The sequence below is a fragment of the Onychomys torridus genome, chromosome X, assembly GCF_903995425.1.
Source record: "Onychomys torridus chromosome X, mOncTor1.1, whole genome shotgun sequence".
NCBI lineage: Eukaryota > Metazoa > Chordata > Mammalia > Rodentia > Cricetidae > Onychomys > Onychomys torridus.
The window spans coordinates 95467962-95482941 of NC_050466.1; the positions used below are offsets into that span (position 1 = coordinate 95467962).

At 36.4% G+C, this 14980-nt stretch overlaps 1 protein-coding gene across 1 annotated transcript; it reads left to right on the plus strand.

Annotated features, from left to right (window-relative positions):
* Positions 1-307: 307 nt before the first annotated feature.
* LOC118574335 (putative P2Y purinoceptor 10) lies at positions 308-6079 on the plus strand. The gene is made up of 2 exons (XM_036175198.1): positions 308-363; positions 3895-6079. Exon 2 carries the CDS (start codon positions 4080-4082, stop codon positions 5136-5138), a length of 1059 nt encoding a protein of 352 aa, XP_036031091.1. The 5' UTR covers positions 308-363; positions 3895-4079; the 3' UTR covers positions 5139-6079.
* Positions 6080-14980: the final 8901 nt, after the last annotated feature.

Below are 14980 nucleotides of genomic sequence, written 5' to 3' on the forward strand. Positions count from 1 at the left end.
GTGAGTTCGAGGCCAGCCTGGGCTACCAGGTGAGTTCCAGGAAAGGCCCAAAGCTACACAGAGAAACCCTGTCTCGAAAAAACAAACAAACAAACAAACAAAAAAACCATGAATTTTGGGATTTCATATGGGAAGCCTTCTTGGATAATTTGAATTACTGATTTAATGCCTAGCAATTCAACTTAAAATTTAAGGAAACAGTTGTTCAATTATATAAAGATGAGTATGCAATAATGTTTACCATAACTTTTAATGTTTTTTTTTTCCAGAAAAGACCTTACATAGCCCCTGGGTGACTTTGACATATTTATGTAAAGGATGATGAACTTTAACTCCTGATCCTCCTGTTGGGTTTGTAGGCAGGTACCATTCTGGACTTTCCCATTGTTTCTAATAATAAAGAAAATGGTATTGTACTATAATGTCCATTAATTAAATAAAATATATTAGATAATTCTAATTAAAATGTAAACATCCATTAAATTTATCATTAGATGTTATTGATATGAAATTTTATCCTAATAGTGATTATGTGATTAAAACTATGTTTATAGAAGTATATGTATATACAAGTCAAATATAATTAAAATGGCCAACTATAAATTCATTTATAAATCAGTATACATAGAAAAATTACCTGGAAAGTTATGAATTAAAATGTTATGTCTGGAAACTCTTGTGTATATAAATGTCTCTGTGTGTGTGTAAAACCAGACAGTATCGAGAGTCTCAGACTGAATGTTTTATATTAATAAAAATTTGTTTTGTCTTTGCTTATCTGTTTTCTAATGGTGCTCATTTCCTTATGTGTAGAAATAATGAAAGATTATGAGCAACATAACTAAGTTTTTAAAGGAGGATTCTTACATAATCTTATCCCCAGGGACTAGAATTATTCCTTTAAACATAGTGTATTTGCTCTGGAAAAATTGGAAGGAAGCAATCCTTCTTTCTGTAACAGTTCACTGTCAAGGTTAGTGGTCTAAATCTGGCATTGGTTCATTTCTGAACATTTGTGTTATTGTATAATTACAAAAATGTGCTTTCCATCTACAAAGTTCCTGGAAAAGTTGATATTGTTCTGTGGTGAGAAGCAAGAGACCCCAGTTCAGCCATTAGCACTAACTTTCTGTGTGAATTTGTAACTTTTAGGTTTCCCTTTTCTAGAATTGTTTTCCTCTTTTGAAAAGTGTTTGATTCTTATCTAGATGGCCTTTAACAGCTCTATAATTTAGGAATCTACAATACATCTAGAAGCAAAGCAATCTTTAGAAAAATGATTATGAAGTGTGCAAGCTTATAACAATAATAAACCAAGCTTTCTAAAATACTCTTGAAAGGATTCTTTTTCTGAAGATCACAGGATGCCTACTGATCTTTAATTTTTTTTTTTTATTAATGGGGTTTCAAACAAATTCCTTCATGAGTCAACCTATTTGAACATTGGTGTAGTTATGACACCTGGTGGTCAAGTCAAACATCACAGCTAAATCCTAATCCCCAGACACTCCTTCACTCCCACTCATTCCCTTCCTCTTACAGAGACTTTCTGTCTCTCAGATTCATTTGTCCTTCATGAAATTATCTACCCAACAAACAGTCAACAGATCCTTCAAATAGTCAAGACACTTTACTTGACTTTCATTTGGGAGGAGAAGATGTAATAAGAGAATGAGTGGTTGGCATGTGGGAGATTTCTATTTCCCACAGCAAAATCACTTGGAAAGGAAAGTGACCTCATCTTGCCGGAAATATTATATGATGCTCTCTAAAGAGAATGATCAGAATTATGGATACTGTGAAGCCAGAAAAATTACTTCTGTAATTTGTGGAATTGAGCCTTGCCTTTTGGAAGGCTCAGTTTGTTCATCTGGCAAAACAGTCATTATATCTTATTGTTTCATAGCATTGATGTCAGAGACTGATAGAGTGCACACACAGTATTTATTATAGAATCTGGCCAAAATGGGTATTTAGTAATTGTTATTCATTTTTATAATTAAACCAAAGATGATCATAAGCACTAATTGTCTGATTGTATGTCAATACTCCACCTGGTTTGTGTTTGCAAGTATTTAAAAGAATTTAGCTTGAATATAAAAAACACAATATCAATTATTTCAATTAGTTCCAGGAAATTATAAAAAGGTGATAGGGTTGTCTTTATTTACATTTTACTAGACCAATTGCCTGATTCAGCAGCATATTTAACTCAGAGAAAAAAATCAGAGTAGCCATTTGCCTCAGTGACCTGTTGTTTGACTGCACTGAACTTTAAGCTCAGTAAATAGAGTTTCTCCAAGAGTTACATGTCGTTACTGCAGAGACATCAAGTAGGTATTGACTTCAGCACAGTAAATAGAGTTTATCAGAGCATTACATGTACTCACTGCAGAGATATCAAGTAGGTTTTGGCACTGTATGGGCTTTGTCTGGATTGATCACATCCTTATAATTTTTAATTGACTGTGTCTAGCTTTGTACACATAGTCCTAGACCCCATATTACTCTGCAAACTAATTCAAGAGGCATTGTAACATATGCATTTCACTTTTGCACTTGAGTGCTTATTGCCATTAATGCTGTCTCATTTTTCCTTTAACTTTATAAAATGTGTAGCAAGCTAGCTTCCCTTTCAAGTACTAAAAAGTACAATGAAGCACTAAAATGTTATTTACCCTTTTGTGTTTAAAATCAACTATATAAAACATATTTCCTAAAAATCATCAAACACTTATTAGTTAAACGTTTGTTTCAAGGGTGAAATAAGCTGTACTGTGGTGGCTTTTGGCCAAAAGCAATAAAGTCATAACATAAAACAAAACCAACAACAAGGACCATGTCATATTAGGAAATGAATGTTGAATCTGGATAAGGAAGATTTGAGAGAAGACATGATCGTTATCTTCAGATATCTGAAGATCTTTTATGTCTAACAGGGAGTAGACTATTTTGTCTTTGACAAGAATAACTATGTTGAGACTAAGTCACTAAATAAATGGAAGACATCTCCAAAATTTATGACCACTGGAAATACAACCATTTACATGAATAATTTTCAATGTGTTTTAGAGCTAAAGGCGAGCACCCCCGGCCCCATTTGCTTCATTCCTGACAGGATACCCTCTAGAGCTTCACGCATTCTGGTAGTTGAGATGGAGGAAAAGATAGTTTCAATGGAGAAAAGATAGTTTCAATGTATATGAGTGTCTGAAGCTGCCATGGTATTGTTAATGAACACAGAACTTTTGTGGCAAGAGTTTTAAAAGGTGTTAACATGATGTTAGCAAAACAAACCTTTCTTTCAGTCAAAGTTTGAAGAAGGGAGCCCTGCTTTTCTTAAGACCTTATCCTTCCTAAAGCCTGGTGAGCTGCCAGCCCTTGCTTAGGCTCCTAATGCATGTACCGTTAACAAGAGTTCATAACTCACCTTAACAACCATTTAATAATTTATAAAGTAGCTATTGAAAATGGATAAAGAGTTCATTATCCCATAGTTGATGACAATAACTTGGCTAAATCTCAAACTTTGGGCAGAAACAGATATACAAATGAAACATGAAATTTCATAAGGGTGATGGACTATTCATCTAGGGGCTGATGGGCCTTGAGATCTTGGCTGTTCTTTACCTTTGCAACTTCAATGATTCTCTGTCAAAGTAGAAACCTGACTGAAGTTATTGTCAAAACAGTGATCTTTTACATTCTTGAAAATGTCTTCCTTGCTGCTATTTATCTCTTGGCAAATTGCTACACTATTTTAACTTGACATAGATGAGAGCATTCAGATTTATGAAAGATCACATTTAAACATCTCTGGTAGGAATACAACTAATATGCATATTCGCATGTGCTGACCTGCCTCTGACTCTATCTTTATTCTATTTTCCACAGAAACCACCATGGAAAGGAAGGAACATAAATGAATAAGATGGTAATTAACAGCACAAACAGTATGAGAGTAAAGTGTACTGATCTACAAGTGCTGTTTCAGCACGTCCTCTTGGCAACCACCTATATCCTTGGGGAGGAGTTATAACTCTATAGTTCACCTTGATGAACATACTGAGATATTCAAGATGGGCAGCAATAATACCAGCACTGCTGAAAGTAATTGCAATGCTACACATCTGACATTTCAGTACTCTCTGTATGCAACCACCTATATCTTCATATTCATCCCTGGTCTCCTGGCTAACAGTGCAGCCCTGTGGGTTCTGTGCCGCTTCATCAGCAAGAAGAATAAGGCCATCATTTTCATGATCAACCTCTCAGTGGCGGATCTCGCTCATGTCCTATCCTTACCTCTCCGGATTTATTATTACATCACCCATCACTGGCCATTCCAGAGGGCCCTTTGCCTGCTCTGCTTCTATCTGAAATATCTCAACATGTATGCCAGCATTTTTTTCTTGACATGCATCAGCCTTCAGCGGTGCTTCTTTCTCCTGAAGCCGTTCAGAGCCAGAAACTGGAAGCGTAGGTATGACGTGGGCATCAGTGCTGCCATCTGGGTCATCGTGGGAACTGCCTGTTTGCCACTTCCCATTCTGAGAAGTGCTGGCTTAGCCAACAACAGTGAATCCTGCTTTGCTGATTTAGGGCTTCATAACATTAGTATGGCTTCCTCCATTGCCATGGTAACTGCTGCTGAACTTGGAGGGTTTGTATTGCCTGTTGTAATTATTACATATTGCACATGGAAAACAAGAAAATCTTTACAGGAATTCCAAGATCCACCTCAGAATATTAAAGAGAGGAAAAAGGCTTTGAGGATGGTCCTAATGTGTGCAGTGGTATTCATAGTGTGTTTCACGCCTTACCATCTCAACTTCCCATTCTTTATGATGTTGAAGCAACATGTCTTCTTGAACTGTTCCTTTATTAAGAGCACTCTGTGTTTCCACATCATTTCCCTGTGTCTTGCTAGTCTGAATTGTTGCCTTGATCCAGTTGTGTATTATTTTATGACTTCAGAATTTCGTGATCAATTTTCAGAACATGGCACTTTGGTCATCCAGTCATGTGTGCGATGTAAGGACAGTACTTTGGAAATTCATCAGAGGAAGGAGAATCTTCAGACTATCTCTCTTGAATGTTTGGATGCTCCAACACAATGTGATGAAATAATTCTCTAGAATAACCTTTATACTCTGTCAGGTTAGCCATGTCATTTCAAAGTGATACTGTCTTGAAGAAACATAGCCACTTCACTCAAAATAATCTGTCTACTGGAGTTCTTTATGCCAAGATCATATGTGGACCTTCTGAGAAAAAAAAAAAACTTTTTTACAGAAAGTGATAATCAACAGAAGGAGTCTCACATCTGTTCCTCAGTAATGGGGACAATCATCATCTTCACCTGAGAAAAACAAAATACATTAAAAACTAGTGGACATGTACAAGTTATCTAAACAGTGACAAGTCTACATCAGAATATGACCCTAACTTTATTTAGAAAACATACACTACTTCTCCAATTGTATTACAGAGGGATGGCTTTTCATAGTAACATAAATTATGGAAATTAACAATATTAAAACTTAAAATATCTATAAGATTTCCTTTTTCTCACCTTGAAGAAAACTCATTTCAGATGAGCTTCTCAAAATTACCATGGAAACAATAATGCAAACACCATAAAGAAGATTGTGCTCTGCATATTTAACAAACTTGAGTTTAAAGACTCAAAATGAAATCACTTTGCCTAAATGTCTGTTTGTGATGTGATGCATATTTGTGTTTACTGGCACTAATTGGGAAATATTCTCATTTATCTCTTTATTAAAATCAGTTGTGTCATTCTCTGGCTAGGTTGATTGTTTCATATGTAACTTCAGACAACTTCATTTGGTACATTTAAATCAACAGATTCCAGAAGAATCACACAATACATGCAGTTTTCATTTTGCTAAGATTTAGTTGAACCTAAGCTTTTATAAGCAAAATATGCCAATGAAATGAATTGAATCGTATCATTAATACAGAACAAACACTGCCATTTCAAAAAAACCCTGTTGGTGCATTATTATTAATTTAAATCTTTCCCACTGGAAAATTTGAAGCTTACTATTTTCAAATATTGGGTATCATTAAAATAAATTTTTATAAAGCAATAGTTAGTTTTATAAAATTACTATTTTTGTCTTGTTTATTTTTTGAATAGCCTTTAATGTTTTATTATATTTTTTGGTTAGCATACAAGGGAATGGACTTCATTGTGATATTTTCATATGCACACGTCATTGTACTTTCTTATTTACTCCGCACAGCCTTCTCTTGACTGCCCTCCAATTCCTGTTGGTGCATTCTTCTTCCTGCATTCTGTTTTCTGCATTCTTGATAGAAATGTTACCTCTTGAATTTGATTACCTCCCTTATCATACTTTGCATATGTCCCTTTTCATCTCTCCTTTTCCTCTCTACTTTCATGTTTCATGTGTGTGAATATAATAATATTATTATATATGATTAAAATTTTCATATTTGTCTGGTTTATTTTTCTTAACATACTGATCTTCAGTTCCATTCATTTTCCCCCAAATGTTGTAATTTAATTCTTTATAGTTCAATAAAAATTCCATTGTTTATAATACTACATTTTGTTGATCCACTCATTTATTGATGGATACCTAGACTGGTTCTGTATCTTTGCTGTTGTGAATAGTTCAGCAATAAACATGCATGTGGAAACATCTCTGTAAAATTATTTCTTGTAACCTATCAGCTATATACCCAGAAAAAGAATAGATAGTTGGATCTTGTTTTTTAAAAAGACTAAGCTAATCTCTTTACTGGTGAAGTGAGGTCATTTATATTTAAGTTTGTTATTAACAGAGGTCTGCTAATTTGTTTAATTCAGTTGGAAGTGTTTTGAGTTGCTTGGATTTTATTATTGGTTCCTTTGTTTTCCCTATAATTTAGAATTAGAGATTTTCTGTGTTGGGCATGATAGATGCTTTCCTCATTCTCCCTGGTCATTTATTCTTCTCATAAAATGTATTTGTTGTACTCTCATAAAAACGATTGTCTTTCTTTTCTGTGTATAGGAGTGTGTGTGTGTCTGTGTGTGTGTGTGCGTGTGTGTGTGTGTGTGTGTGTGTATGTGTGTTATACATGTCTTTGAGTGTGTGCATAGTGTGTGCAGATAGAATCTTGGATGTCTTTCTTCATCTCTTTTTATCTTACTTTTTGAGACAGTGTATCTAGCACTGCATCTGAGTTAATCACTTGGTTAGACTAGGTACCCGTTGAGAAGAATCTGCCTGTCTCTGCCTCACCAGCACTGGAGTTGTAGATGCTTGCTGTTGTGCCTGGCTTTTATGTTGACACCTTGGATAGAAACTCGGGGCCTCAGGCTTGTGCAGCTGAAACATAAAGAATCTCCCTATCTCTACCAATCTGTGGTATTTTAAGCATTTTCTGTAGTGCTGGCTTGGTGGCTATGAAGTGATAGCTTGGCTGGATATAGAAATCTTTGTTGGCAGTTATTTACTTTGGGGCCTTAAAATATGTCATTCCATCTGATCACCAGACTAGGTCAGGTCAGGCTTTCTCTCGACCATTGCCAGCAGACTACAGAGGATATATCATTGTGGATTTCTGGGGACCTCTCGAGCACTCTGCCTATTTCTGGTCTTATGTGGTCTTCATTTATCATGGTCTGTTATTCCTCATTCTCCCTTTCTGTTCTTGATCCAGCTGGGATCTCCTGATCCCCTAAGCTTTCTTTCCCTCAAATCCATTTTCTGACATCTTCTTCAATTTCTTTTTTCAGGGACTTAAAGTTCTTGTCATATAGGTCCTTCACATGCTTAGTTAGAGTAACCACAAAGTATTTTATATCATTTGTGGCTATTGTAAAGGGTGATGTATCTCTGATTTCCTTCTCAGCCTGTTTGTCTATTGTATATGGGAGGGCTACTGATTTTTTTTTTTGAGTTGATCTTGTATCCTGCTATGTTGCTGAAGGTGTTTATAAGCTGTATCAGTTCCTTGGTTGAATTTTTGGGGTCACTCATGTATACTATCATGTCATCTGCAAATAGGGAAAGCTTGACTTCTTCCTTTCCAATTTGTATCCCCTTAATCTCCTTATGTTGTCTTATAGCTCTGGCTAGAACTTCAAGTACTATATTGAATAAATAGGGGGAGAGGGGACAGCCTTGCCTTGTTCCTGATTTTAGTGGTATTGCTTTGAGTTTCTCTCCATTTAATTTGATGTTGGCTGTTGGCTTGCTGTAGATTGCCTTTATTATGTTTAGGTATGTTCCCTGTATTCCTGATCGCTCCAAGACCTTTATCATGAAGGGGTGTTGGATTTTGTCAAATGCCTTTTCTGCATCTAGTGAGATGATCATGTGGTTTTTTTCCTTGAGTTTGTTTATATGGTGTATTACATTGACAGACTTTCATATGTTGAACCACCCTTGCATCCCTGGGATGAAGCCTACTTGATCATGGTGGATAATTGTTTTGATGTGTTCTTGGAGTCTGTTTGCCAGAATTTTATTGAGTATTTTTGCATCATTGTTCATGAGGGAGATTGTTCTGTAGTTCTCTTTCTTTGTTGCATCTTTGTTTGGTTTAGGAATCAGGGTAATTGTAGCCTCATAGAAGGAGTTTGTTAATATACCTTCTTCTTCTATTGAGTGGAACAATTTAAAGAGTATTGGTATTAAGTCTTCTTTGAAGATCTGGTAGAATTCTGCAGTGAAACCATCAGGTCCAGGGCTTTTTTTGGTTGGGAGACTTTTAATGACTGATTCTATTTACTTAGGGGTTATTGGACTATTTAAATGGTTTATCTGGTCTTGATTTAACTTAGGTATGTGGTACCTATCCAGAAAAATTATCCATTTCTTTTAGATTTTCCAGTTTTGTGGAGTAGAGGTTTTTGAAGTATAACCTGATGATTCTCTGGATTTCCTCATTGTGTGGGACCAGGATCTGTCCTTAGTGCATGAGCTGGCTGTTTGAAACCTTGGGCTTACACAGGGACACTTTGCTCAGTCTGGAAGGAGATGACAGGACCTGTCTGTACTGAATCTACCAGGTTTAAATGAATCCTTAGGGGTGCCTTGATCCTGGAGGACATGGGAATGGAGGGGAGGGGCTTGGGAGAAAGCGGGTGTGGGGGCAGGATGGGGGAGGACAGGGGAACCCATGGCTGATGTATAAAATTTAAAACACATAATAATAAAGAATAAAATTATTTATTAAAAAATATGTCATTCCATGGTTTCATGGATTTAAAAGTACTGGTGAGGAATCTGATATTATTCAGATATGCTTACATTTTGGTTGGGCTGCATTTTCTCCTGACAGCCTCTAACATTATATTTTTACCATTTGCTTATCCTTCGATGCCATTCTTCTCTAGTGATGATTCTTTAGGGTTCTAAAGGCCTCTTGTGTTTGGATGTCTATACAGATTTGAGAAATTTTCTGCTGTCATTTTGTTAACTAGAATTTTGTGCTTTAGTTTTTAGTGAAGCTTCCTCTGTCCTATGAATTCTTATGTTTGATATCTTGATAGTAATCCAGATTTGGGTTGTTGTGGTCATGTTCATTTATTTTTTTCACTACTAATATTTTAATGTAGTAATTTCTTGACCTTGTCCTCTATCTGACAGACTGTCTTTTGTTTGGTTGTTTGTTTGTGGTATTTTCTATTGCATTTGTAGGGTTATTGACATCTTTATTTCCAGCAAATATATTTCTTTTCAAATTATGAATTTTCCTAATAAACTTCTCCTTCATGTTTATAACTATTCTATCCTATTTTTGAGTTTCATACATGTTGTTGACTTTCCTCTGTATGTCACTAGCTTTCCTGTCTAGGTCCTGGTTTAATTTCCCTGCCTCATTTATATACCTGTTTGTATTCTTTTTCAGTTTGTTGGTCATTTTTGCTAATAGTTTTTGAGATCTAATTTCATATTTTACTCATGTCAGTATTTTTTAGTTTTGTTAGTTAAGGAGTTATGATAATTTGGAGAAGTCATGTTGCATCATTTTTCATTGTTTCTTGTTTGTTTCTGTGTTGCAGTTTGTACATGTTTTGGTTTGGTTTTTGTTTTTGTTTTGTTTTGTTTTTTTTTGAGCTGAGGATCGAACCCAGGGCCTTGTGCTTGCTAGGCAAGTGCTCTACCACTGAGCTAAATCCCCAACGCTTGTTTGTTTGTTTTATTTGGAGATCTCCTTACTAGTCAGCTCTTGAAGCCTCAGTCCCCAGTAGTACTCAATGAGAATGAGACAAACTGGTGTATATGATGAAGATGAAGAGAAAGGGACCATAAGATTAGAAAAAAATAGGCAAAGAAAATAAATAAAAATGAAAAAAACATTCCAACAATGAGAAATTACGTAACTAAAATTAGATAATGTAATAAGGAGAAAAACCATAAAAACAAAAATTTCTGGATAAAGGTGAATTCTGGAATTTCCTGAAATATTGCAGGGTTCTATATTTTAGAGCTGTATTCTTTAGAAATACTAGTGTATTTATTTATTTATTTATTAAGAGATTTTTCTGTTCATTTTACATATTAATGATGGATTCCCCTATCCTCCCTCCTCACACCCACCAGGTTTCTCCCCCAACCTATCCCCCATTCCCACCTCCTCAAAGACAAGATCTCCCCTGGGGAGTCAGCAGAGCCTGGTACAGTATTTACTGCTGTGGGCTTATCTATTGCCTGTGTTTTCATGGGTATATCTGCCTTCCTTAGGTTGGAATTTTCCTTCTAGTGCTTTCTGTAGGGCTGGGTTTGTGGATAAGTATTGTTTAAATCTGATTTTGTCTTGGAAGGTCATGTTCACTCCATCTATGATGATTGAAAGTTTTGCTGGGTATATTAGTCTAGGCTGGCATCCATGGCCTCTTAGTGTCTGCATTATATCTGTCCAGGTCCTTCTGGCTTTCAAAGTCTCCATTGAGAAATCAGGTGTTATTCTGATGGGTTTGCCTGTATAAGTCACTTGGCCTTTTTCCTTTGCTGCCCTTAATATTTTTTCTTAATTCTGTATGTTTGGTTGTTTAATTATTATGTCACGAGGGGACATTTTTTGGGGGGTCTAGTCTGTTTGGTGTTCTATAGGCTTCTTGTATCTTCATAGGCATTTCCTTCTTTAAGTTGGGAAAGTTTTCTTCTATGATCTTGTTAAATATATTTTCTGTGCCTTTGAGTTGGTATTCTTCTCCTTCCTCTATCCCTATTATTCGTAGGTTTGGTCTTTTCATGGTGTCCCAAATTTCTTGGACATTTTGGGTCATGACTTTGTTGGTTTTAGTGTTTTCTTTGAATGATGAATCTATTTCTTCTACCATATCTTCAACACCAGAGATCCTCTCTTCCATCTCTTGCATTCTGTTGGTTATACTTGTATCTGAAGTTCCTGGTTGTTTACTCAGATTTTCTATTTCCAGCATTCCTTCTGCTAGTGTCTTCTTCATTTTTTCTATTTCCCTCTTCAGGTCTTGGACTCTCTCCCTTGTTTTTTCATGATTTTCTTTCAAGGACTTATTGTTTTCTTCTGCTTTAATTGTCCTTTTCTTTAGTTTTTTATAGCATTCTTCCCATTTTTTGTTTGTCTGTTCCTCTACTTTATTTTTGATTTCTTCTATATAAGGCTCTAGCCTCTTCATGATGTTACTTATAAGGTTATTTTCTTCTTCTTCTTCCATTCTGTGATGTTCAGGTCTAGCTGTTAGAGAAGGGCTAGGTTCTGGTGATGCTGTATTGCTCTTTATTTTGTTGTATGTCCTTTTGCCTTGACATCTGCCCATTTCTTCTTGTGTTCATTCTTGGTCTTATCAGTTTACTTGGTCCAGAGAGAGCTGACAGATTTAGGGTTCCTCTCTCTGGTCCAGATGGAAGCTCTGGGCCTGATGGGAGTGCTCGTCCAGATGAGAGTGCTGGCTGGATAGGAGCTGGGGGGCTGGACTGTGAGTCTCCGGAAGTCCCTGGGGTCTCCTTATTTTGTCCAGATGGGAGCTCCTCTTGTCCAGATGGGAGTTCCTCTGGTCTCTGGTCCAGATGGGAGTTCCAGGGCAGGATGGAAGCTGGGGGCTGGTCTCTGATTCTCAGGAAGTCGCTGGGGTCTCAGGCAGATGGGTGTGGGGGCAGGGTGTGGAGACTGCAGGGTCTGCCTGCAGTCTTGGAAAAGGGGAGCCTTCCCACAGGGCCCGCCAATTGGCCGGAAACTGGGGCCAAGTTGGGAAGGTCCTCCTGGGATGGCCTATGTCCAGCGGTGGGACCCAAGCGCAGTTGCTTCTCTGGCTATAACCCCAGGCACTCACCTTTCTGCCCCTTCTTAACTGTATAAGCTAGAGCGAGATACTTGCATTACCCTGAAGCTCTTTTCTCAGCTGTAATGCGGTGATAATATTTGATCTTTGAACTTCATGAAACTTCGTGAAACTCCAGTGAGAAATATAAATAAGAAAGTTTTTATACTATAATGGCTGTTTAAACATAAGGACACAGGGAAGGCATACTATTAACAAATTCAAAAAGTCAGCAGATAGTAGTGTTTGTTTCCAAACCTGACAATCTGAGTTAATCTCTGGAACCTACACCACAATGGAAGGGAGGCAACCAATTCCTGAAAGTTGTTCTCTGGCCTTCCACATTCATGTAGCTGTAGTGCTTTCCCATGCTCACCCACACATAGACACAGACAGACAGACAGACACACACACACACACACACACACACACACACACACACACAAGCAAATCTTTTTTTTTGAAGTCAACAATCAGTATTTTCTTTTCTTTTTTCTTTTGTTTTAGGAATAAAATACCTATAGCATATTTTTCAGGAATCAACACTTTATAATAAGACTGAAAAAGTGACAATTTAAAGAGCAATTGAGAAGATTCCAAACAAATGAGCTCATAGTTCTAACTAAAATCAGAACAGAAAACGTACAAGGAATTTTGGAAACACCAAATCTGAGTATAAGGTACTTTTCTGCAGCTGTTTGATACCATAGTGGCCCAATTTGTCCTGCTCAGTATCCCCAAATGTTCCTCCAGGAGTCACTGCAAAAGACACTGAATACATCTTTAGCTGTTGGTTCTTCAGCTCTTTATTAGACCAATCAGGTGTTTTGGGCAGGCAAAGTAACATAGCTTCATAGACTTAAACAAATGCAACATAAAAGAATGAAAGACCTCTTTGCATTATTAAACAAATGTTCCATAGCATAAACAAATGTAACACATCTTAAAATAATATTTCACAACAGGAATTAGTTACATGAGACTAAACAGACTGGTGAAGGTTGGTTGCAAATCATTAGACAAGTACTACAGATGATTGGAATGAGTGTTGGTTGGATAAGTATCAATGAACACATGCAAATCTTTAAAAAGTAGTGTAATCAATGGAAGGAAATAGAATACACTCCTAATCCAGTCACCTTTCCCAGTACTCTCTGCCGCCCTGCCCCACCTGGTCTCTCCTGTTCCCATCCCACCTGCCCCAGTACACTCTCAAATCAATTCTAACTCCTATTCCCAGGGAAATTAGCCCTCTGTCAGATATGGGGTTGGTGGAGATCTGTTTCCACTCTGAAAACTGCCATTTTGTCCTATTGATGGTGTCCTTTGCCATACAGAAGCTTTTCAGTTTCACGAGATCCCATTTATTAATTGTTGATCTTAGTGTCTGTGTGATTGGTGTTCAGGAAGTCTCCTGTGCCAGTGCATTCAAGGCTATTCCCCACTTTCTCTTCTATCAGGTTCATGTGTGTCATTTTATGCTGAAGTCTTTGATCCATTTGGACTATTTTTTTGCAGGGTGATAGATGTGGATCTATTTGCATTCTTCTATACGCCAACATCCAATTATGCCAGCACCATTTGTTGAAGATATTTTCTTTTTTCCATCATGGATTTCTTTTTTCTTTATATAAAAAATAATCAGGTGTGTGGACTGATGTTTGGGTCTTTGACGCGATTCCATTGATCCACCTGTCTGTTTTTATGCCAATATCATTTAGTTTTTATTATTATAGCTCTATAGTACAGCCTGAAATCAGGGACAGTGATGCCTCTAGAAGTTCTTTTATTGTACAGGATTGTTTTTAGCTCTCCTAGATTTTTTTGTTTTTCCATATGAAGTTGAGTATTGTTCTTTTAAGGTCTATAAAGAATTGTGTTAGTTGGGATTTTGATGGGCACTGCATTGAATGTGTAGATTGCTTTTGATAAGATTGTCATTTTTATTTTGTTGGTTCTACCTATCCATGAGCATGGGTGAACTTTCCAACTTCTGATATCTTCTTTAATTTCTTGCTTCAAATTCTTGAAGTTATTGTCATACATATACAAGTCTTTCACTTGCTTGGTTATAGTTACCTCAAGATATTTTATGTTATTTGTGACAATTGTAAAGGGTATTATTTCCCTGATTTCATGTTCAAGTCATTTGTGATATATATATATATATATATATATAAATATATGAGGACTAATGATTTTTTGAGTTAATCTTGTATCCAACCATTTCATCAAAGTTGTTTATCAGCTGTAGGAGTTCTCTGGTAGAATTTTTTGGCTCACTTATATATACTATCATATCATCTGTGAATACTTTAACTTCTTCCTTTCCCATTTGAATCCCCTTGATCTCTTTTAGTTGTCTTACTGCTCTAGCTAGAACTTCAAGTAGTATATTGAATATATGTGGAGAGAGTAGATAGCTTTGTTTTGTTCCTGATTTTAATGAAATTGCTTCAAGTTTCTCTCTATTTAATTTAATCTTAGGTATAGGCTTGACATAAATTGCCTTTATTATGATTAGTTATGTTCCTTGTATCCCTGAACTCTCCAAGACATTTATCATGAAGGGGTGTTGGATTTTGTCAAAGGCTTTTCAGCATCTAATGAAATGATCATGTGGGTTTTTTTCTTTCAGTTTGTTAATATGGTATATTACATTGGCAGAGATTCATATGTTGAACCATA

Coding starts and splice junctions, on each gene's coding strand:
- LOC118574335 (XM_036175198.1), top strand. CDS start 4,080: ATGGGCAGCAATAATACCAGCACTGCTGAAAGTAATTGCAATGCTACA.